Genomic DNA, 22,355 nt, shown 5'->3' with positions numbered 1-22,355 from the left:
CCCCCTCTACCTCTCCTCCCTCCACTTGTGCACATGCTCTCTCTCTCTTAAAAAAAAAAAAAAAAAAGAAAAGAAAAAATGTACATCTGATTTAACAATGTGGAGGTCACATGTGGTCTTGACAAGGACAGTCTGATTTAAAAAATGAATGACTATAATGAACTCCTACAAATCAACAAGAAAAAGACAACCCAACAGAAAATGGGGAAAAGTATATGAATAGGCAATTCATAAAAAGATGCTCAATTTCAGTACTGATGAAAAAAAGCAAATTAAAAAAAGGAAACAAAAATATGAAATAACATTTCACATATTTGGGGCAGCAAAAATTAAAATGTGACTCTATAAGTAAAGAAGGAAGATATAAGGAAATAACTCACAAACACTACTAAAGGAAATGTAAATTATTATAATCATGCTGGAAGACAATTTGGCAATAACAGTAAAGTAAGGATGATAATGTACAACTCCTCCAACCCATTAACTCCACTTCTGGGTATATATCCTAAGGAAATTCTCCCACGTGTGCAAAAGAAATACATACATAAGAATGTACATTCAGCGTAGCACTCTTTGGAATAATGAGAAATTGGAAACAACTTAAAAAACATCAACAGAAAAATAAGTAAAATGTGAAATAGTCATAAATTGCAATACCAGAAAGTAGCTAAAATGAATGAACTACAGCTATGTATCAACAACACAACTCAAAAACATAATGGTTAATGCAAAAAGAAAGTACCAGATGACAGTACACCATGACACAATTTATATAAATTTTGCAATTGTCTAGAAAAATAATATGTAATTTTTATCAATACATATACATCAGGAAGTAAAAGTTAAGGAAAAACAAAATTAATATTTGTTAATGAAAACTGATTAAATGTGGGTGTTGAGTTTATTAAAAAATTATACTGTACAAATACTGAACCATATATTTGAAATATTTAATAATTACTTTATTGTATTTTTTTTAAATAACCAAAAAGTGAACCACCTGCAAAACTGCCTGGGTACCAGCTCGTATGTTTTGTTCTGTGACTTCTTCGGAGGCGTTATGAAGAACATCTTGGTAGGTGCCATTTTTTGCCCAAGTGGAATTTCGAACATGATCAGCAGTATCAGTCCCATCTTCCTAAAAAATATATCAAGTTTTCATATTTCATTAAGAATGCTGCAACAAGACAGTAAGCTGAAGAAGTAAACTGGAAATTATGGGTTCTTCTGCTAAGCATCTTCTCAGAATAGAGTTTCATTTCATTAGAAAAGCAATATATGTAAAAAAGGTTCTTCTCATTAATAAAAATATAAAGAAAATAAAAAATCATCCATAAGGGTCAGACAGAAATTTTATCATTTTATATAGAGAGACATTTTTCTATGTAGCTAATGTATAAACCTCCCTTCTGTAACTTACACACTTAAGAACGGTATTACTTAAAATTCTGTAAAACATGAATTTTGTTCTAAAGTAAATGCCAGAAACCAAACAACTTAAATAAAACAATAGAAAATAGCTTCTATTTATTTTACTTTAGAGTATTAAAATTCTAATTACTCAGAAAAGAATATTAGGTACTTCAAACCCCTAAGACTCCATCTTTCTGGTTGAGTTTTAGCTGTCAAAAGTCTTGCTGACTAAGGAGTTCCCTCAGGTGAAAAGCCACAAAAGCAGACATTTCACTCAGAGTTGTTCCCTTTTTTTAAACTTTCTTTCTAGTTTCTTCCTGCTTGTGGTCACTCACCAATATTTTCAAATAGTTCATTTTTTTTTAATATTTTGTCTAGAGCTTATAATTATAATATGCAGGACGTTTAGTCTAATACAAACTACTCTGCTATTACCAAAGTACTGAAATCAGCTCCATCTCTGTAGCCAATACAATATACAATAGTATATTGTACTCCTCTCTTAAGCCTCATACTCCTATGATCAGATACCTTCTGAACATTTCTTCCTGAATGACCCAAAAACAGCTCCAACTCAAAATATTTAAAAGTTAAGTTTACTAACCATGTCCTCCCATTCTTACCAACCCCTCTGGCCACCATAGTCACCACCACCAAACTTGCATTTTTAAAAATTCTATTCATGTGTGAATTCCAGCTACACCCTGTTGCGAAAGAAACAAACTTGAGACTCCTCCAATTCCTCATTTCTCTCACCCAATTAATCATCAAGACCTACTGATTTTACCACCAAAGAAACTTTTATCTGTCTTCTTCCTTATATTTCCACTGTAATTCCACTGTCCTGGTACTTCTCTCCCTTTGAACATTGCTAATATTTCCTAACTAGTCTCCTTGCCTCCAGGCTGGCCTCCAACCTATCTTCCACTCTCAGCTTGATATGATCTTTTGAAATATAGAACTATCCATGCCATTCTTCTATTTATAGCTCTTCAAAGGTTTTCCAGTATCTATCTAGCATGTAATCCCAGTCGCTACAATGTAGGCATACAAGTTTCTGAACAGAGTCTAGCTCTTGCCTATCTCATATTTCTAGCACTCTCTCCCACCTGTTCTTTACTACAGCCAAATATATATATATACATATATGTAAAATTTAGGGTCTCTCACATCTTTGTAGATGTTATTCACACCATGTGGTTCCTTTCCCTTTCATTACCTGCACTTCATATTATACTACCTCCTCCATGAAGCCTTCCCTAAGCCTAAGCAGAGTTAGGGATTCCGTCTTTCACACTCTAAGAGCATAGCAATATTCTTTTGTAATACTTATTTTGCATGTTTGTCTTCTTGCTAAACTGTAAGTTATGTGAAGGTAGAAAAGAGGTCTTTTTCATGTTTCTATTTCCAACACTGGTTCTCCATATGGACATTACCATGTTTTACGGGGCACTCTCAGAGTGTTTTATTGTCACAAAAATTGAGAATACCACAGAGATTTAATGGGATGAGCCAGGGAATGCTAAACATACTACAAGATGCATGACAGTCTGTCTGCACACACAGAAACTGTCTTGCATTCCACGTCTTTCAAATGTCCCATGGACACTAAGAGAATAAAAAGCCACTATCTGAATCTATAACTTAACTCCATTTTATAATTAAAACCAAATTTGGGGGGCACCTGGGTGGCTCAGTCATTAAGCGTCTGCCTTCGGCTCAGGTCATGGTCTCAGGGTCCTGGGATCGAGCCCCACATTGGGGTCCCTGCTCAGTGGGAGGCCTGCTTCTCTCTCTCCCACTCCCCCTGCTTGTGTTCCCTCTCTCACTGTGTCTCTCTGTGTCAAATAAGTAAATAAAATCTTAAAAAAAAAAAAAATTGGGGGGGCCTGGATGGCTCAGTCATTAAGCGTTGCCTTCCGCTCAGGTCATGATCCCGGGGTCCTGGGATCGAGCCCCACATCGGGCTCCCTGCTCCACGGGAAGCCTGCTTCTCCCTCTCCCAATCCCCCTGCTTGCGTTCCTGCCCTCGCTCTCTCTCCCTCTGTCGAATAAATAAAATTTTTTAAAAAAATAAAACCAAATTTAAATCATTTTTATATATACTAAACTTATCAGAAATATAAATCAGTGAATGATTATATCTTTTTTTGTTGTTCATGCCATTAGCAAGAGTTGCTGGCATTCTGAAAAATGCACATTTCTAATAATAAAACTAGCTGCAGGATTTGAGTAGTCAACATGTTTTATCTATAAAACACACTTACATCACCAGGCTTTTGTAGCTTCCTTCTTTCCTTTCTCCCTCCTTTCCACTGTTTATTTAATTAGGTATGTAGGTGTATTATTTTTGTATGTATCATTTTTATTTAAGGATAGTAAATGATACAGGGCAAGCTCAGTATTAAGGCATAAATTTATGACAAAAATTGGGGGAAAACAAATTATTTAAACTGATAGGTTTATTTTCTAGATTGATGCAAAAATTGGATGTTTTAACTGATGCATAAAAAACAGAACTATAATTATTTCATAATTTACATGGTAAATTTAATTTACTTCAATTATATTTCTCAGTTACATTTAGTTACATTTCTTAGTTACATTTTTCTTTTTAGAAATAGGGAAGGATGCTCTACATATATATATATTATACATATGCACATACAAATATTGATTCACTGAATCCCTGCAGAATGTGGCCTATTCATTCCTATGTTAATATCCTGTTAATCCACTGATGAGATTAAACACCAAGGTAAAAAAAAAAAAAATTACCAAATCACTCCTATCCAGATTTAGTAAAATATGCGTCAGTCTCACATTCCCCAACTTTTTTTTTTAAACTAATATATAATGTATTATTTGTTTCAGGGGTACAGGTCTATGATTCATCAGTCTTACACAATACACAGCACTCACTATAGTACTTACCCTCCCCAAATGTCCATCACCCAGCCACCCCATCCCTCCCAACCCCTTCCACCCCAGCAACCCTCAGTTTGTTTTCTGAGATTAAGAGTCTCTTATAGTTTGTCTCCCTCTCTGGTTTCATCTTATTTCATTTTTCCCTCCCCTTCCCCATGATCTTCTGTCTTGTTTCTCAAATTCCTCATATCAGTGAGATCATATGATACTTGTCTTTCACTGACTGACTTATTTCGCTTAGCATAATACCTTCTAGTTCCATCCACTGGCAAGACTTCTTTTTTTTTTTGATGGCTGCATAATATTGCATTGTATATATATACCACATCTTCTTTATCCATTCATCAGTCAATGGACATCTAGGCTCTTTCCATAGTTTGGCTATTGTGGACATTGCTGCTATAAACATTGGGGTGCAGGTGCCCCTTCAGATCACTACATTTGTATCTTTGGGGTAAATACCTAGTAGTGCAATTGCTGGATCATATGGTAGCTCTATTTTCAGCTTTTTGAGGAACCTCCATACTGTTCTCTAGAGTGGCTGAACCAACTTGCATTCCCACCAACAGTGTAGGAGGGTTCCCCTTTCTACGCATCCCCGCCAACATCTGTCATTTCCTGACTTGTTGATTTTAGCCATTCTAACTGGTGTGAGCTGGTATCTCATTGTGGTTTTGATTTGGATTTCCCTGATGCTGAGCGATGTTGAGCACTTTTTCATGTTGTCTGTTGGCCATTTGGATGTCTTCTTTGGAAAAATGTCTGTTCATGTGTTCTGCCCATTTCTTGATTGGATCATTTGTTCTTTGGGTGTTGAGTTTGATAAGTTCTTTATAGATTTTGGATACTAGCCCTTTATCTGATATGTCATTTGCAAATATCTTCTCCCATTCTGTCAGCTGTCTTTTGGTTTTGTTAACTGTTTCTTTTGTTGTGCAGAAGTTTTTTATCTTGATGAAGTCCCAATAGTTCATTTTTATCCTTGCTTCCCTTGCCTGTGGCGATGTTTCTAGGAAGAAGTTGCTGTGGCTGAGGTCGAAGAGGTTGCTGCCTGTGTTCTCCTCAAGGATTTTGATGGATTCCTGTCTCACCTTTAGGTCTTTCATCCATTTTGAGTCTATTTTTGTGTATGGTGTAAGGAAATGGCCCAGTTTCATTCTTCTGCAGTGGCTGTCCAATTTTCCCAACACCATTTGTTGAAGAGACTTTTTTTCCATTGGACATTCTTTCCTGCTTTGTCTAAGATTAGTTGACCAAAGAGTTGAGGGTCCATTTCTGGGCTCTCTATTCTGTTTCAGTGATCTATGTGTCTGTTTTTGTGCCAGTACCAGACTGTTTTGATGATTACAGCTTTGTAATAGAGCTTGATGTCCGGAATTGTGATGCCGCCAGCTTTGCTTTTCTTTTTCAACATTCCTCTGGCTACTTGGGGTCTTTTCTGGTTCCATACAAATTTTAGGATTATTTGTTCCATTTCTTTGAAAAAACTTGATGGTATTTTGATAGGAACTGCATTAAATGTGTAGATTGCTCTAGGTAGCATAGACATTTGCACAATATTTGTTCTTCTAATCCATGAGCATGGAACGTTTTTGGTTAGAACCTGGCCTATGACAAGGATTAAAAAACTGAAGGACAAGAATTAATTTACACTTAAAGAATAAATGATACCAGGTACCCAAATTTCACTTCCACTCTGTCTTCCCTCATCTGTTCTCCTCTATGAGTAAACTCCAGCCTTTCTTATCACAAACCAGTTTATTCTGCAGTTAAGGATGTTTTCTATGCTGCAATGTGCAATAGTGCAAAACTTTCCAAGAAAGAATTCAGAATATTCTGGTTTGTTGTAAGTACCCAACTCCTAGAATAAGACAGGTAAGGGGAAACTGTAGTTTGGTAATCATCCTTAAGAAATATGTACTACAACATTAATTTTTATCTAGTACCACAGTTTTATATATTACGCCTTTTTTATTGAAGTATAATTGACATACAGTATTTGTATGAGTTTCAGGTGTACAACATAGTTATTCAACACTTATATACATTTCAAAATGATCACAATAAGTGTAATTACCATGTCACCTTACAAAGTTATTAAAATACTATTAAATATATTCTCTATGCTATACTTTACATCTCTGACTTATTTTATAACTTGAAGTTTGTAGCTCTTAATCCCTCCTTCACCTATTTCGCATCTCTCTCCCAACTTCCACCCCACTGGCAACCACCAGCAGGTTCTCTGTATTTATGAGTCTATTCCTATTTTATTTTTCATTTATTTTTTTATAAACTACATGTAAGTGAAATCATATGGTATTTCTCTTTCCCAGACTTATTTCACTTAGCATAATGCCCTCTAGGTCCACCCATGTTGTCACAAATGGCAAGATTTCATTCTTTCTCAGGGCTAAGTAATGTCTAAGTGTGTGTGTGTGTGTGTGTGTAGAGAGAGACAGAACATTTTCTTTATCCATTCATCTACTGATGGGACACTTAGTTATTTCCGTATCTTGGCTACTGTAAATGATGCTGCAATGAACACAGGAGTGCATATATCGTTTTGAATTAGTGTTTCCATTCAGCTAAATACTCAGAAGTGGATTTGCTGATCATATGGTATTTTTATTTTTAATTTTTTGAGTAATCGCCAACTGTTTTCCAGAGTGCAACAATTTGCATTCTCACCAACAGGACATAAGAGTTCTCTTTTCTCCACACCCTCACAAACACTTGTTTTTGTTTTGTTTTGTTTTTTGATACGACCATTCTGATAGGTGTGAGGAGGTATCTCACTGTAGTTTTGATTTGCATTTCCCTGATGATTAGTGATGTTGAGCATCTTTTCATGTGTCTGTTGGCCCTGTATGCTTCTTCGAAAAATGTCTATTCAGATTCTCTGTTCATGTTTTAATCAGACTGTTTAGCTGGTGTAGAGTTGTAGGAGTTATGTATTTTGGATATAAACCCCTTACTGGATATATCATTTGCAAATACATTCTCCCATTCAATAGGTTGCATTTTTGTTTTGCTGATGGTTTCCTTTGCTATGCAAAAACTTTTCAGTTTGTTGTAGTCCCGACCATTTATTTTTGCTTTTGTTGCCCTTGCGTGAGGAGGCAGATTCAAAAATACATTACTAAGACAGCTGTCAAAGAGCTTAACACCTATGTTTTCTTTCAGGAGTCTTACAGTGTCAGGTGTTACACTTAGGTCTTTAACCCATTTTGAGTTTATTTTTGTGTACGGTGTAAGAAAGTGGTCCAGTTTCATTCTTTTGCATGTAGCTGTCCAGTTTTCCCACACCACTTATTGATGAAACTGTCTTTACTCCACTGTATATTTTTGCCACCTTTGTCAATAATTAATTGACCAAATAAGGGTGAGTTTATTTCTGGACTCTCTGTCCTGTTCCACTGATCTATGTGTCTCTTTTTGTGCAATTACCATACTGTTTTGATTACTACAACTTTGTAGTATAGTTTGAAATCAGGAAGTGTACAGTATAGGTTGAATTACCTCCAGCTTTGTTCTTCTTTCTCAAGATTGCTTTGACTATTCAGAGTATTTTGTGGTTCCATACAAATTTTAGAATTATTGGCTCTGTGAAAATTGCTACTGGTATCCTGAGAAGGATTGCACTGAATCTGTAGATTGCTTTGGAAAGTATGGACATTTTAACAATGTTAATTCTTCCAATCCATGAGCATGGTATATCTTTCCATTGTGTCTTCTTCAATTTCTTCCATCAGTGTCTTACAGTTTTCAGTGTACAGGTCTTTCACTTCACTGGTGAAATTTATTCCTAGGTATTTTATTCTTTTTGGTACAATTGTAAATGGAATTGTTTTCTTAATTTCTCTTTCTGCTACTTTGTTATTAATGTATAGAAATGCAACAGATTTCAGTATATTAAGTTTGCATACTGTGACATTACTGAATTTATTAGTTTTAACAGTTTTTTGTGGAATCTTTAATGTTTTCTATGTATAACCCTATGTTATTTGCAAATAGTGACAGTTTTACTTCTTCTTAATAATCTGGACGCTTTGGGGCTCCTGGGTGGCTCAGTCATTAAGCATCTGCCTTCGGCTCGGGTCATGATCCCAGGTCCTGGAATCGAGCCCCGCATTGGGCTCCCTGCTTGGCAGGAAGCCCACTTCTCCCTCTCCCACTCCCCTGCTTGTGTTCCTGCTCTATCAAATAAATAAAAATTTTAAAAATAATAATAATAATTTGGATGCCTTTTCTTTTTATCTGATTGCTGTGGCTAGGACTTCCAATATTATGCTGAATAAAAGTGGTAAGAGTAGACATCCTTGCCTTATTCCTGATTTTAGAGGAAATGCTCTCAGTTTTTCACCATTGAGTATGATGTCAGCCATGGGTTTTTCATATATAGTCTTTATTAAAGTATGTTCCCTCTAAACCCACTTTGTTGAGAGTTTTTATCATAAATGGATGTTGAATTTTGTCAAGTGCTTTTTCTGCATCTATTGAAATGATCATATGGTTTTTACCCTTCCTTTTGTTAATATGGTGTATCATGTTGATTGATTTGCAAATACTCAACCATCCTTGCATCCCCAGAATAAATCCCACTTGAACATAGTGAATGATTCTTTTAATGTATTTCTGAATGCAGTTTGCTAATATTTTGTTGAGGATTTTTCCATCTATATCCATCAAGGATATTGGTCTATAGTTTTCTTTTTTTGAAGCATCTGTGTCTGGTTTTGGTATCAGGGTAATGCTAGCCTCATAGAATGTATTTGGAAGATTTCATTACACTTCAATTTTTTGGAATAAGTTTGAGAAAAACAGGTATCAACTCTTCCTTAAATGCCTGATGGAACTTAACTGTAAACCTATCTTGTCCTGGACTTTTGTTTGTTGGGAGTTTCTTGATTACCAAAATCAATTTTGTTACTAGTAATTGTTCTGTTCAGATTTTCTATTTCTTTCTGATTCAGTTTTGGAATACTGTATGTTTCTAGGAATTTATTCTTTTTCTAGGATGTCCCATTTGTTGGCATATAATTTTTTGTAGTAGTCTCTTATAAGCCTTTGTATTACTATTGTATCAGTTGTTACTACTTTTTCATTTCTCATTTTACTTGGGTCCTCTCTCTTTTTCTTTACGAGCCTGGCTAAAGTTCTGTCAATTTTGTTTATCTTTTCAAAGAACCAGCCCTTAGTTTCATCAATCTTTTCTATTGTATTTTTAGTCAGTTTCATTTATTTTTCCTCTGATCTTTATTACTTCCTTCTACTAACTTTGGGCTTTGTTCTTCTTTTTTTAGTTCTTCTAGGTATAAGGTTAGATTGTTCATTTGAGATTTTTCTTGATTATTCAGGTAGGCCTGTATTTATATAAACTTCTCTCTTAGAACTGCTTTTGCTGGGTCCCAAAGATTTAGTAATGTTGCCTTCATTTTTGTTTACCTTAAGGTATTTTTTTCCTCAAGGTGTTTTTTTTTTTAATTTCTTCATTGATCCATTGCTTATTTGGCAGCATGTTGTTTATTCTCTATGTCTTTGTGTTTTTTCCAGTTTTTTCCTTCTAATTTATTTCTAGTTTTATAAATATTGTGGTTGGAAAAGACGCTTGATATGATTTTGATCTTCTTAAATTTACTGAGACTGTTCTGTGGCCTAATATGTGACCTATCTTGCAGAATGTTCCATCTGCGTTATAAAAAATGTGTATTCTGTTTTTAGATGGAATGTTCTGTACGTATTTGCTTAAGTCCATCTGATCTAATGTCTCAAACAAAGCCACTATTTTTTTTATTAACTTTCTGTCTGGACATCTATCCATTGATGTTAAGTGGGTGTTAAAGTTGCCTACTATTATTGTATTACTGTCAATTTCTCCCTTTATGTCTGTTAATATCTGCTTTATATATTTAGATGCTCTCATGCTAGATGCATATATTTTATATTCGTTGGACTGCTCCCTTCATCATTACGTAATGCCCTTCTCTCTTTTACAGTCTTTGTTTTAATGTTTATCGTGTCTGGTACAAGTATTGCTACCCCAGCTTTATTGATCATTCCCATTTGCATAGAGTATCTTTTTTATCCCATCACTTTCAGTCTGTATGTGTCTTGTAGGCAGCATACTGATGGGTCTTTTTTTTTTTTAATCTATTCAATTACTTTATGACTTTTGATTGAACATTTAGTCCATGTACATTAATTATTGATAGGTATGTACTTACTGCCATTTTGTTCATTGTTTTCTAGCTGTTTTTATAATTCTTCTATGTTCCTTCTTTCTTGCTGTCTTCTCTTGTGATTTGATGACTATCTTCAGTTTTGTGCTTGGATTCCTTTATTTTTTGTGTACCCATTACAGGTTTTTTGTTTGTAGTTGCCATAAGGTTATGTATAACACCCTATGTGTTAGTCATCTATTTTAAGTTGATGGTCCCTTAAGTTCAAACACATTCTAATTGGACTACATTTTTACCTCCCCCTCGCCACATATTATGTGTCTGACACATTTTACATGTTTTAATTTTGTGTTTCCCTTACCTAGTTACTGTAAATATAGTTGACTTTACTACTTTTTTCTTTTAACCTTCATGCTAGCTTTTTAAGTGACTGACCTACTTCCTTTATTATATGTTTGCTTTTACCAGTTGTAGAAGTGCTGACAATACTGACTCCACTGTTGGCCCTCCATCTTGTTCTTATTTGCTTGATGACCTCTCTTGGGGCTGCATGTTCCAGGCCCTTGGAGATTAAGATACATATGTTAGAAATGCCTGCCAAGGCTGGGATGGGGGAAGCTTGCTTTGACTGCCCATGAATCTGTTAGAGATGATGCAGTCTTTTCCTTTCTGATGCACAGGTGGCACCACACGATCTAATTAAAAGGTCAGCTGTCAATTAAGTGCATGTGAACCCTCTGATCACATAGTAATGCCCTTCTGCATATCTCTTGCTGTATAAAATCTACGGACTAAGGTCTAGACTTTGTGGAGGATAGCTGTACAGCACATGGATCCTCATCTGCCTAATCACCTCATCAATAAGCTACCCTGAATAAAACTCAGTAAACCATATGGAGTTGCCTTCTTTGATTTCCAGTCTCAAAGTGTCTTCTCAGCTTGGGGAGTACTCTACTGTCCCTCCCCTACTTTTTAACACCAGTGAAATGTTTTCATTCATAATTTTTTTACTTCTAGTTATGGCTTTTTCTTTTCTGCATAAAGAAGTCACTTTAACATTTCCTATAAGGCTGGTGCAGTGGTGATGAACATCTCTAACTTTTGTTTGGGAAACTCTTTATCTCCAGTTCTGAATTATAACCTTGCCGGGTATTCTTGGCTGTAGGTTTCTCCTTTGAGTATATTAAATACATCATGCCATTCCCTCTGGCTTGCAAAGTTTCTGGGGAAAACTCAGTTGAGAGTCTTGTAAATGTTCCCTTGTATGGAAGTTGCTTTTCTCTTGCTGCTTTTAAAATTCTATATAACTTTTGACATTTTAATTATTATGTGGACATCTCTGGGTTCATCTTATTTGGGGCTATCTATGCTTCCTGAACCTGGATGTCTGTTTCCTTTCTCAGTTTAGGAAAGTTCTCAGCTGTTTTTCCTTCAAATAAGTTTTCTGCCCCTTTCTCACTCCCTTCTTCTGGGACCCCTATAATGCAAATGTTAATACTTTTGATGTTGCCCCATAAGTCCCTCACCCTATCTATATAAAATTCTTTTTCCTTTTGCTGTTCAGCTTGGATATTTCCACCATTCTGTCTTCCAGATCACTGATCCATTCTTCTGTACCCTCTCCCCAGTTGTTGATTCCCTCTGGTATACTTCCATTCAGTCAAAAAATATCCTTCATGTACATCTCAAACTCAAAGCTCTGCAAACCGCTGTCTCTGTACTGGATCTCAGAGTGTGTGAGACTGTGGGTGGGACCTTTAGGAGCACTGTCTGTTTCCTATAGCCCCTTGGTTGTCCCAGAGTTAAGCTTCAATGATTTTAAAAGCTCCTAAAGTTAAGCTCTGCTGATTTTCAAAGCCAGATATTGGGGGGGGGGGGTCTCATTTTTCCTGTGCAGATCTCCAGAGCGGGGATGTATGACAGGGTGCTTAAATTCCTTGCTCCTCAGGGAGGATCTCTGGGCCTGCGACATGAAATCATTTGTGGGTCACCAGACTGGGGATTTGGTTCCCAACCTGACTGCATCTCTGCCACACTTTACCCTTCTCAAGGTGGCTTTTTTTTTTTCCCTTTCTTTCTTTTTCTTTTCTTTTTTTAAATTTTTTTAAGTAAGCTCTATGCCCAACATGGGACTTGAACTCACAACTCTTGAGATTAAGAGTCACTCTACCAACCGAGCCAGCCAGGCACCCTGTGGCTTTTTCTTTTTATCTTTAGCTGTGCAAGAGCTGGTCTCCTAGGCTTCAGGTCTTTCTCAGTGAGAGTTCCTTTTTATGTAGTTGCAGTCTTGCTGTGTTTGTGGGAAGAGGTGAGCTCAGGATCTGCATATTCTCTGCCATCCTCCCATCAGTCTCAAATATTACACCTTTTAAAATGGCATCTAATTTTGATCTACACAATGAATTAATCAGTATACAATCTCAATAGTAATTTTTTAAAGTTGTGACATCAAAGAGCGTTAGGACAGGGTACTGTGGTTAACTGTTATATTACCTATGTTGCAAAATATACTAAAAGGTATCTTTAAGCCGAGATGCACTTCAACAGATGAATGGATAAAGAAGATGTGGTCCATATATACAATGGAATATTACTCAGCCATCAGAACAGATGAATACCCAACTTTTATATCAACATGGATGGGACTGGAGGAGATTATGCTAAATGAAATAAGTCAAGCAGAGAAAGTCAATTATCATATGGTTTCACTTATTTGTGGAACATAAGGAATAGCATGGAGGACATTAGGAGAAGGAAGGGAAACATGGGGGCGGGGGATTGGAGGGAGAGATGAACCATGAGAGACTATGGACTCTGAGAAACAAACAGGGTTTTAGAGGGGAGGGAGAAGGGGAGATTGGTTAGCCTGGTGATGGGTATTAAGGAGGGCACGTACTGCATGGAGCACTGGGTATTATATGAAAACAATGGATCGTGGATTACCACATCAAAAACCAATGATGTATTATATGGTGACTAACATAACATAATAAAATTTAAAAAAGGTATCTTTAACTTCCCATTTATTAAGTATATGTATCTCAACATATTATTACACTTTTGTGAAAATCTAATCTATTAAACTTATATTAAAATATGTTAAGTCTTATGAGTTTACCTCTTCTCTCTTTTCTCCTTCTTCCATTGAAATAACATGGTCTGTGACATTGTCAATACAAGGTAAGTCCGAAGCAGAGATCACAATTTCTTCAGGTTCTTGCATAAACAAAGGTTTTTCTTCTTGCTGGATCCATTCTTGATATACTTTTACCACTTTTCTCATAGCTGCTGCTTCACAAATTGGTAATAAAAATGCCTAGTGAAAAAAACAGAAAACACACATAATTATACATTTCACTTTGCTACAAACCACTAATACATACATTTTTATCTTGTTATAAAGTATGATATAAATGATTTTTAAAGAGTTAAAAGTCAACCAATCCACTGTCAGAAAAAGCCTTTTGTTTCCAAAAAATTTGTAAATATGTTGACATAGAAATACTTTCAGCAGGGGTGCCTGGCTTGCTCAGTCAATACAGCATGCAACTCTTGATCTCGGGGTCATGAGTTCAAGCCCTACACTGGGTGTAGAGATTACTTAAAAATAAAATCTTAAAAAAAAAAAAAAGGAAGAAATGCTTTTGGTAGATAGACATGGATTTCAAGTACAAGAGCAAAGATTTGTTTCACTTGTACTGTCTATCTCAGAATGAAAATATTCTGTGTTTCATGAAATAACTATACTCCTACAAAGCTCAATGTAAATACTTTTCATAATAAATCAGTTTTATAACAGTTTTTTTTAATTACTATTGAAATAAATTTCGATGAGTTAAATTAAATCTGATTCCAAGAAGTAATACAAATTACATGAAAAAGGCAACTATAAGCACATAAGAAAAAATGTTACAGCTTTATTTCATTTTACATACAATAAATAATGTTAAGTTAAACAATAAGGCAAAATACTTAAATAATTAAAAGGAATACCTTACAATTATTCTTTCCTTTATGTACTTTCTGGGTTGCCTTAACTTTTTAAAAAAAGTAAATTCTTCATCACAAAAATACTACATTTTCACAATAAAAAAACTTTTTTCTACAATTCAGACAGGCAAAAATAAACAATAAAAGTACTCCATCTCACGACCCAAATTCCTTTCATCATGCATGTTTGTGTTCATGTGTTAACATTTTCACTGGACTTTCTCTTTACAAAAAAAAAAAAGGAATTAAATTGCTTTTAATTTTTCCTTTTACAACCACTATTTATTAATTTCAACTCTAAAAGTCACAAGACCTTTACCTAAAAACCTGGCACTTCCTCCTATACAGCTATCAGTAGGTGTATTTAATAATAATAATGGGCTTAAATGACTATTTTATCTGAATGAAACTACCCAAGAAAATCAGCTTTCCAAGATAATGATGAAAAGTTAATGTGTAATATCAACAGGATACTTAATGTAGTTCGGTAATCCTTTTATTTATTTATTATTATTAATTCCCTAGCAATCTACATTACTTGCTACTTTCTTTCATCTAACAAACCCATTCCAAAATTCTCACTCTCATATTCTAGCAGCCTAATGGTCAATGGCATGATTTGGATCATCACTGTCTGCTCTAAAAATATTTGTTTTATAATTCTAGAACAACTCAGCCTTCCTTAAAAAGGTTCAAGGTATAAGAAAAAAATCTCAATCTCAAAGAAATTCTATTCTCAGATACTGAAAAATGAACTTTTTAAAATCGACATGGAAACCCTCTGCAGTTTCTGCTCAATTTTGCTGTGAACCTAAAACTGATCTAAAACAAAGTTTAATCATTTAAAAAATATTAGTAATCTCTAGAGTTAAGATATTTATTAATGCATAAACTGTCACACTATATCCCAAGTGGCTTGATGAATTTACTAAAACCCAGAGTATATATAACCTTTGTTCTTATAAGCCCCAAAGTCTGATTTTGCCAACACACTAAATATGGATCTTAAGGAAAGACTGATATTAGCCATGGCTAAAAAAACTGATACATAAAAACCAGAGTGCCAATTTATACATTTATGACGAGAAATAACTGTCACACAAACCAGAACATTAAATCCATACGTCAGCACCTTATCCCTATGAAGAAGCACCACTCAGACCCCAATATTAACTGAAAATAAGGCAAGTTATCATTCAAAAAATATTTCTGAATCTATGTACTCAGCAAATTTTCTGTCTGTAGATAGACCTGCATGAGGTCATCACAGTTCTGATTCTATAACCATAAAACTATTACACAACCAAAAACTACATGGAGAACGAATCAAAACAAGAGGAGATAGAAAAATCCAGTATTTAATGGTATTAGCTTAAGATAATCTGATCCAGTTTTCTAACAACTGGCTCTGCCAATGGGATGTGATTTACTGGTAGCTGCAACTCTCTTCTTCAGTGAAAAACAGTAACAAAACATGGTGGTTTCTGATATTTTTAATATTCTGTTATTATTAATCAACCCAGATTGTGATGGACACATTCTTTTAAGATTTAATGAAGTACAGTGAGCATTTAGCAGACCTGGGAATTTTTTGTCTTCTTAAAGCAATGGTCTCAGAACCCCTACTCTACCAGATGTTTACAAGAATAACAGTTATTCTAAAATAAGAGTAACATTGCTTGACATTTTTGCAAACATCTTTAATGTTTAGCTTAATAAAAGATGGTTTGATTCTCTTATCTGCTTGTTTCTTCATTCAATCTAATACAGTATCACGTATCAGGTATCTCTGGAAAGCTTCACCATACACTTGTGAGAAAATGACAGTGGAAAAAAGTAAGTAAAATCTTAGTATTGTCATGAAAACAGTTTTGACCTCATGGACCTGAAAAGGTCCTGGAGACTTCCCAGAAGCCTAAGACCACAGTTTGTGATCCACTGCCTTAACATTACTTTGGGGAAAAAAATTATATATATAATATCTATATATAAAATTATATATATATAAAATCTGTGTTCTTAAAGGTTAGACTATTGATGTGTTATATTTACCTCATATCAAAATACGTGAGGGCTCCTCACTGTAGTCTCCAAATAATGACAACATAAAGTACACTGGGTTGACTTATAAAATAGGGGGTTAATGCCTGCAGTACATCTATGCCTATTCTATTGGACATGGAGAATAATTTTATCATTTCAAATGATTTGGGGATTTATGCTTTTTAGTTAAATCTTTATGTTAAATACACGTAACAATATAAATACCCATCTGAGACAGAACTCAGAATCATTATACTGGCCCTAAAATAACATCATCAACTATGGTTAACAAATTATCTGAAGACTTAGCTTCTAGAAATAAATGTTAGCCCCTCAGGTAGCAATGATAAAGTACCTGGCACTCAACAGTTACAGAACTTATTCTTCTTCCTTTTTTTTTTTGAGAGAGGGAGAGAGAGAGCGCGCATATGCAAGAGCTGGGGGAGGGGTGGAGAAAGAGGGAGAGAGAGAATACCAAGCAAGTTCCGCACCCAGCACAGAGCCAGACACAGTGCTCAATCTCAAGACCCTGAGATCATGACCTGAGCTGAAATCAAGAGTCAGATGCTCAACCAACTGAGCCACCCAGGTGCCCCAACAGTTATAGAACTTCTTGATTCATTCACCAAATATTTACTAGGTGCCTACTTATGCCAGGCACTAAGGATACAATGATAAATGAGTAAGAGAAGCATTCATGGAGGGTAGCAGGAAAGATCAGAATTCTAAAAGTAATTTTTTATAATAAATGTAAAACTCAGAAGAGGTACTATGAAGAAGAGGACAATTTTCAAAAACATCATAAAGACGTACTTACTACGTGTGTGTCTGTGTGTGTGCATGTGCGTGCAGGTGCATCTGTCTTTGAGCGGGTGGGTGAAGGTGGTCATGGAAGACTTCTCTGGTGTAATCATATTTAAGTTGTGATCTAAAGGATGAGATGAGTAGCAGGTAAAAAAAAGAAGGGGAAACGGGTAGAGAGGAAAGAAAGGAAGGCTGAAGAACAAAAGTTAAGATAGGGAAAATAATAATTGTGAAAGCTATGAGAATGGAATTACTTGAGAAATGTTAGGTAAACATATTTCTACTAAACTTATTTACCTATAGAAAGACTTGTGCTCTAGCTGGGCCTGCTAAGGGCAAAGTCATTATATGGCCATATACCTGATAATTAATGGGGAGTATTTTTATCTATATTATATTGTGGAACATATGAACCTTCAAAATAAGGAAAGAAATATTTCACAAATTCTCAATTTTTGAAAATTTATCAGTAATACTAAGCAGGTAAAAAAGCTTTCCTATGACAATCTAATCTTAGAAACTGATCCCTTTTCAAAACATGAATGATTCATTGGTGTCATCATCCTAAAATTTATTTTTCCTTAAGTTTTGCCTTAAAAATCACTTTTTCTTAAAAGAGTTATTCATTTATTTTAGAGAATACAAGCAGGGGCAAAGGGCAGAAGGAAAGGGAGAGAGGGAATCTCAAGCAGGCTCCAGGCCCAGCACGGGTCTCAATCTCACAACCCCGAGATCATGACCTGAGCCAAAATCAAGAATCGGATGCTTAACTGACTGAGCCACCCAGGCACCCCTCAGGTCATGATCTCAGGGTCGCGGGATCAGGCCGCTCATTGGGCTCTGCTTGAGATCCCTCTCTCCCTTTCCCTCTACCCCTCAGCCCCCATCCCTCTCTAAACAAAATAAATAAAAATAATTATCAGAATAAAAACATCTCAGAGAACTTCAGTTCCCAGCAATATCATTTAAAGATATCCTAGAATATTCCTGCATAAAATATCTAAAAAAATACAATATACCTTATTAAATTAATGGCTCAGCTTGTAAGGCTATTCTGAGTCCAGAACAAAAGGTGAGTATTAATCCAGACAGGCAAGTGAGCAATGAAGCTGTTGGCTGCTTCCTTGGAGAGCCTACAGAGTATTGGCTTAAATAGCCACCTGTACAGACGGGAGAGACAGATCAGAGTCCTACATGTAAAACTGACACCAATGAAGGCTACAAACTCAAGGCAAGCTAGGAGGGAAGGCAAAAAACTCAACTCCAGAGAAGAGTCAGTGATGAAACTTGTCTACTGACTTGGGGTAGGGGAATACGAGGGAAGAATAGCCTTTCCTGCAAATTCATATTCTCAGGCTGGCCATCACATAACTTTGAGTACTGCAAAGCAGGAAGAATCATAAGCTGAAAATTCTGATTTCAAGTAAACCAAGACGGGGGTGCCTGGCTGGTTCATTTGGTAGAGCATGCAACTCTTGATCTCGGGGTCATGAATTCAAGCCCCACATTGGGCATAGAGCTTACTTAAAAATTTTTAAAATAAATAAATAAATAACGTAAACCAAGGTTGACAGGACCGCCAAATACCTGGAGAAGCAAGAGCAATTCCTCTCTGGAGGAACACAACTTTCAACCCAGGTTTCAAAGTAATTCCCACAAAAGTCCAAAGAAATCTAAGTCCATATCACAAAAATCCAAAACAAAAAAACAAGGGTAAATAAACAGAAACAACAAAAAGCCCAAACTGTAAAAACTTAAGTTAGTGGAATTAGTGGAATAAGGGCTATAAAATGAGTATTTTTAATATGTTTTAATTAAGAAAATGAAAATGAATATGAATAAAGAATGAATGAGCCACAGCAAAAAGTGGAAAAACCACCAAACGCAAATTTTAAAAATTAAAATATAAGGAGCATGATTAAAAACTCAATGACAGGGCGCCTGGGTGGCTCAGTTGGTTAAGCGACTGCCTTCGGCTCAGGTCATGATCCTGGAGTCCCTGGATCGAGTCCCACGTCGGGCTCCCTGCTCAGTAGGGAGTCTGCCTCTCTCTCTGACCCTACCCCCTCTCATGCTCTCTGTCTCATTCTCTCTCTCAAATAAATAAATAAAATCTTTAAAAAAATAAATAAATAAAATAAATAAAAAAATAAAAACTCAATGACAGGAGAACTGCTTCCAAGACTATGCTAGGTAACCCAACCAACCTTTTGATTGAAAAGACAAAATGGCAGATTAAAAGATAAATTTAATCTTAAATGCACTGATGAGCCAAAGAGCAGGAAAAAAATATTAAAAAATAAAAACCTATATGAAATCCAAACTCAGGTTTTACTGGGAGCAATAAAGCTGACTTTCACTTTGAGTGGCACCAATTACTTTGGTTTCCACTGACCTATTGTGGCAAAGCAGGGAGAACAACAGTAAAACTCTAAACAAAGTTGTATTTTCAAAGGAGTACATATTGTCAGTGCGATGCTGAGTTAAACAAACCCAACCCATTAAAAGTTAGTAAGGTAAACTGCCCATACCTAAATGGGGAAGAGATAACAATAGCAACAAAAATCTCCTCAGAGACATTAGAACTAAAAGCTAGCCGTAACAGAGGTTTATACTCTGTGTTCACATTATGTGGCTGGCTTGAACTTCAAATCAAGAATTCAGTTTAGGACGCCTGGGTGGCTCAGTTGGTTAAGCGACTGCCTTCGGCTCAGGTCATGATCCTGGAGTCCCTGGATCGAGTCCCGCATTGGGCTCCCTGTTCGGCAGGGAGTCTGCTTCTCCCTCTGACCCTTCCCCCTCTCATGTACTTGCTCTCTCTCATTCTCTCTCTCTCAAATAAATAAATAAAATCTTAAAAAAAAAAAAAAGAATTCAGTTTAATGAGAGGTTGGTAGTGTCTCTTTGCATTTAGAAGAAGCAAATGCAACTCCTCTCTGAAGGAATTAACCTTTAACCAACCAAATCAGCAAATAAAGTCATAAGATACAAAAGCTCAGAATCAAAATTCTAAATTTCTGAAATCACAAACTACTGTAAAAAACATTTAGAGAATAGAGCACCATGAGAAAGCATATATGGCAGAATCAGATCTACAAAGACCTCAGGAATATTATAATGATCAGTCAATATAAAATAACTATGCTTAGTATAAATAAAATATAAGAACAAGAGACAAAATTAAATTAAAATTAAAATTAAATTAAAATTAATTAAAAAGGAAGTACCCAGAATGTAGGACAGAGAGACTAAGAGATGGAAAATATGAACTTGAGATTAACAGACATGTATAAAGTGAAAAGGTCTAACATACATCTTGTCAAGAGTCCTGGAAAGACAAGAAAAAAATGGGACAGAGGCAATATTTAAAGAGATAATGGCTGAAATTTTTCCAGAATTGTCAAAATAATCCATTAATGAAGTATGCCTCAAATATCCCCTAAAGAATAAATAAAAGGAAATCCAGACCTGGACACACCACAGTAAAATGTAAAATGCCAAATACTAAAAAAAGATATAAAAAAGAGCCAGAGAAGGGGTGCCTGGGTGGTTCAGTCAGTTAAGCGTCTGCCTTCAGCTCAGGTCACAATCCCGGGGCCTGGAATTGAGCTCCCTGTCAGGCTCCCTGCTCAGCAGTGCTACTCGCCCTCCTTGTGCTCTCTCTCTCATGCACTCTCTCTCTCTCAAATAAATAATCTTTAAAAAAAAAAAAAAAAGAGGTGGAGAAAAGATAATTAACTTATTAGTTCAACTGCTGGTTGACATCTCAACAGCAACAATGTAAAGCAAAAAATGGTGGGAAAGTATCTGAGCATCTAAAATGTGCTGGGTGAAAATAATTGTCAATCTAGAAGTCTATGTCCAATGGAAAAAGTCTTTCAACAATAAAGACATTTTCAGACAGGGAAAAATTTGTAAGTATTTGATATCAATGGACATTAACAAAAAATTCTAAATGATGAACTTCATTCAAGCAGAGGAAAGTGATTCTAAATGAAAGATCTGAGACGGAAGACATCATAATCACAGAAAGTGATAAACCACATAACTAAATGTAAATCAACACTGAATGCACAAAACAATAATACTGGAGTTAAAACACAAACCTTCAAAATAGAACTGATTTGATAATAACTATATGTTAAGTGGGGTGGGGGGTGGAAATTAGAGTAATAAGGTTAAGCTCCTTATACTGATTAGAAAAAAGGTAAAAAAAAAAAATAACTTTAGACCTTGGGAAGTGAAGTATATATGTTAAATTTATATAGTAATCACTAAGGAAAAAGGAATAATGTATAACGTTCGAACCAAGTGATAGGAAAAGGATACAAAATGAGAAAACATCAATTAAAAAGAAAGGAAAAAATAAGACAATAATGTAACAAAAGAAATACAGACATGGTAAAAAACAGAACAAAATATGACAGTATCAGTAAATCCAAAATATCAGTAATTATAATAAATACAATATTCCAGTTAAAAGACAAAGATTTTTCTTTTTATTCACAAGGAAGTTTAATAAAAGGCCGGCTCACCTTCCCACTCTATCTGATTGCCCTGCCCATCTTTTTTGCCAGCTCCCCTTGCTTGTGCTCACAGGTCTTTGTCCTTGGCCTTCTTCTCTTCACGACCTTCCTGTTTTTCCAGGCCGACCTCATTCACTTTTTTTTTTATTCCAGGAATTTATTTTTAGGAAATATTTATGCATGTACACAAAGATTTTATACATCAAGATACTCACTTCAGCATTGTATCTAATAGCAAAATTTTGGTAACTATCAATAGGTAATGGTTTCAATAACTGATGGGTGTCTATGTATTGGGATTGTACAGCAGCCATTAAAAACAATGTTGTAGAAGAATGGTTAGTCTTATTGGAAAATGTTCAGATCACATTAATAACACAAGCAGACCCCAAACAATATAAACAAAAAGAGTCTTTTAATAATGTATACATGTGCATGGATTTATAGAAAAAATACCTTGACACTAAAT

General features: G+C 35.4%; 1 protein-coding gene across 7 annotated transcripts in view; it reads right to left on the bottom strand.

Moving 5' to 3' along the window:
• The window catches only part of LOC118002836 (ral GTPase-activating protein subunit alpha-1), a 252,275-nt gene that overhangs the window by 167,870 nt on the left and 62,050 nt on the right, over positions 1 to 22,355 (bottom strand). For all 7 annotated transcript variants that reach the window (XM_034993443.1, XM_034993440.1, XM_034993439.1 and 4 more), the window contains exons 11-12: positions 13,642 to 13,839; positions 1,001 to 1,138 (exon numbers count right to left, since the gene is read on the bottom strand). In XM_034993443.1, the coding sequence (XP_034849334.1) occupies positions 1,001 to 1,138; positions 13,642 to 13,839 (336 nt within the window). The remainder of the gene's footprint in view (positions 1 to 1,000; positions 1,139 to 13,641; positions 13,840 to 22,355) is intronic.

This window comes from Mirounga leonina, unplaced genomic scaffold (assembly GCF_011800145.1).
Source record: "Mirounga leonina isolate KUSES-001 unplaced genomic scaffold, KU_Mleo_1.0 Mir_83, whole genome shotgun sequence".
NCBI lineage: Eukaryota > Metazoa > Chordata > Mammalia > Carnivora > Phocidae > Mirounga > Mirounga leonina.
This window is presented reverse-complemented; position numbering and strand designations above follow the sequence as displayed.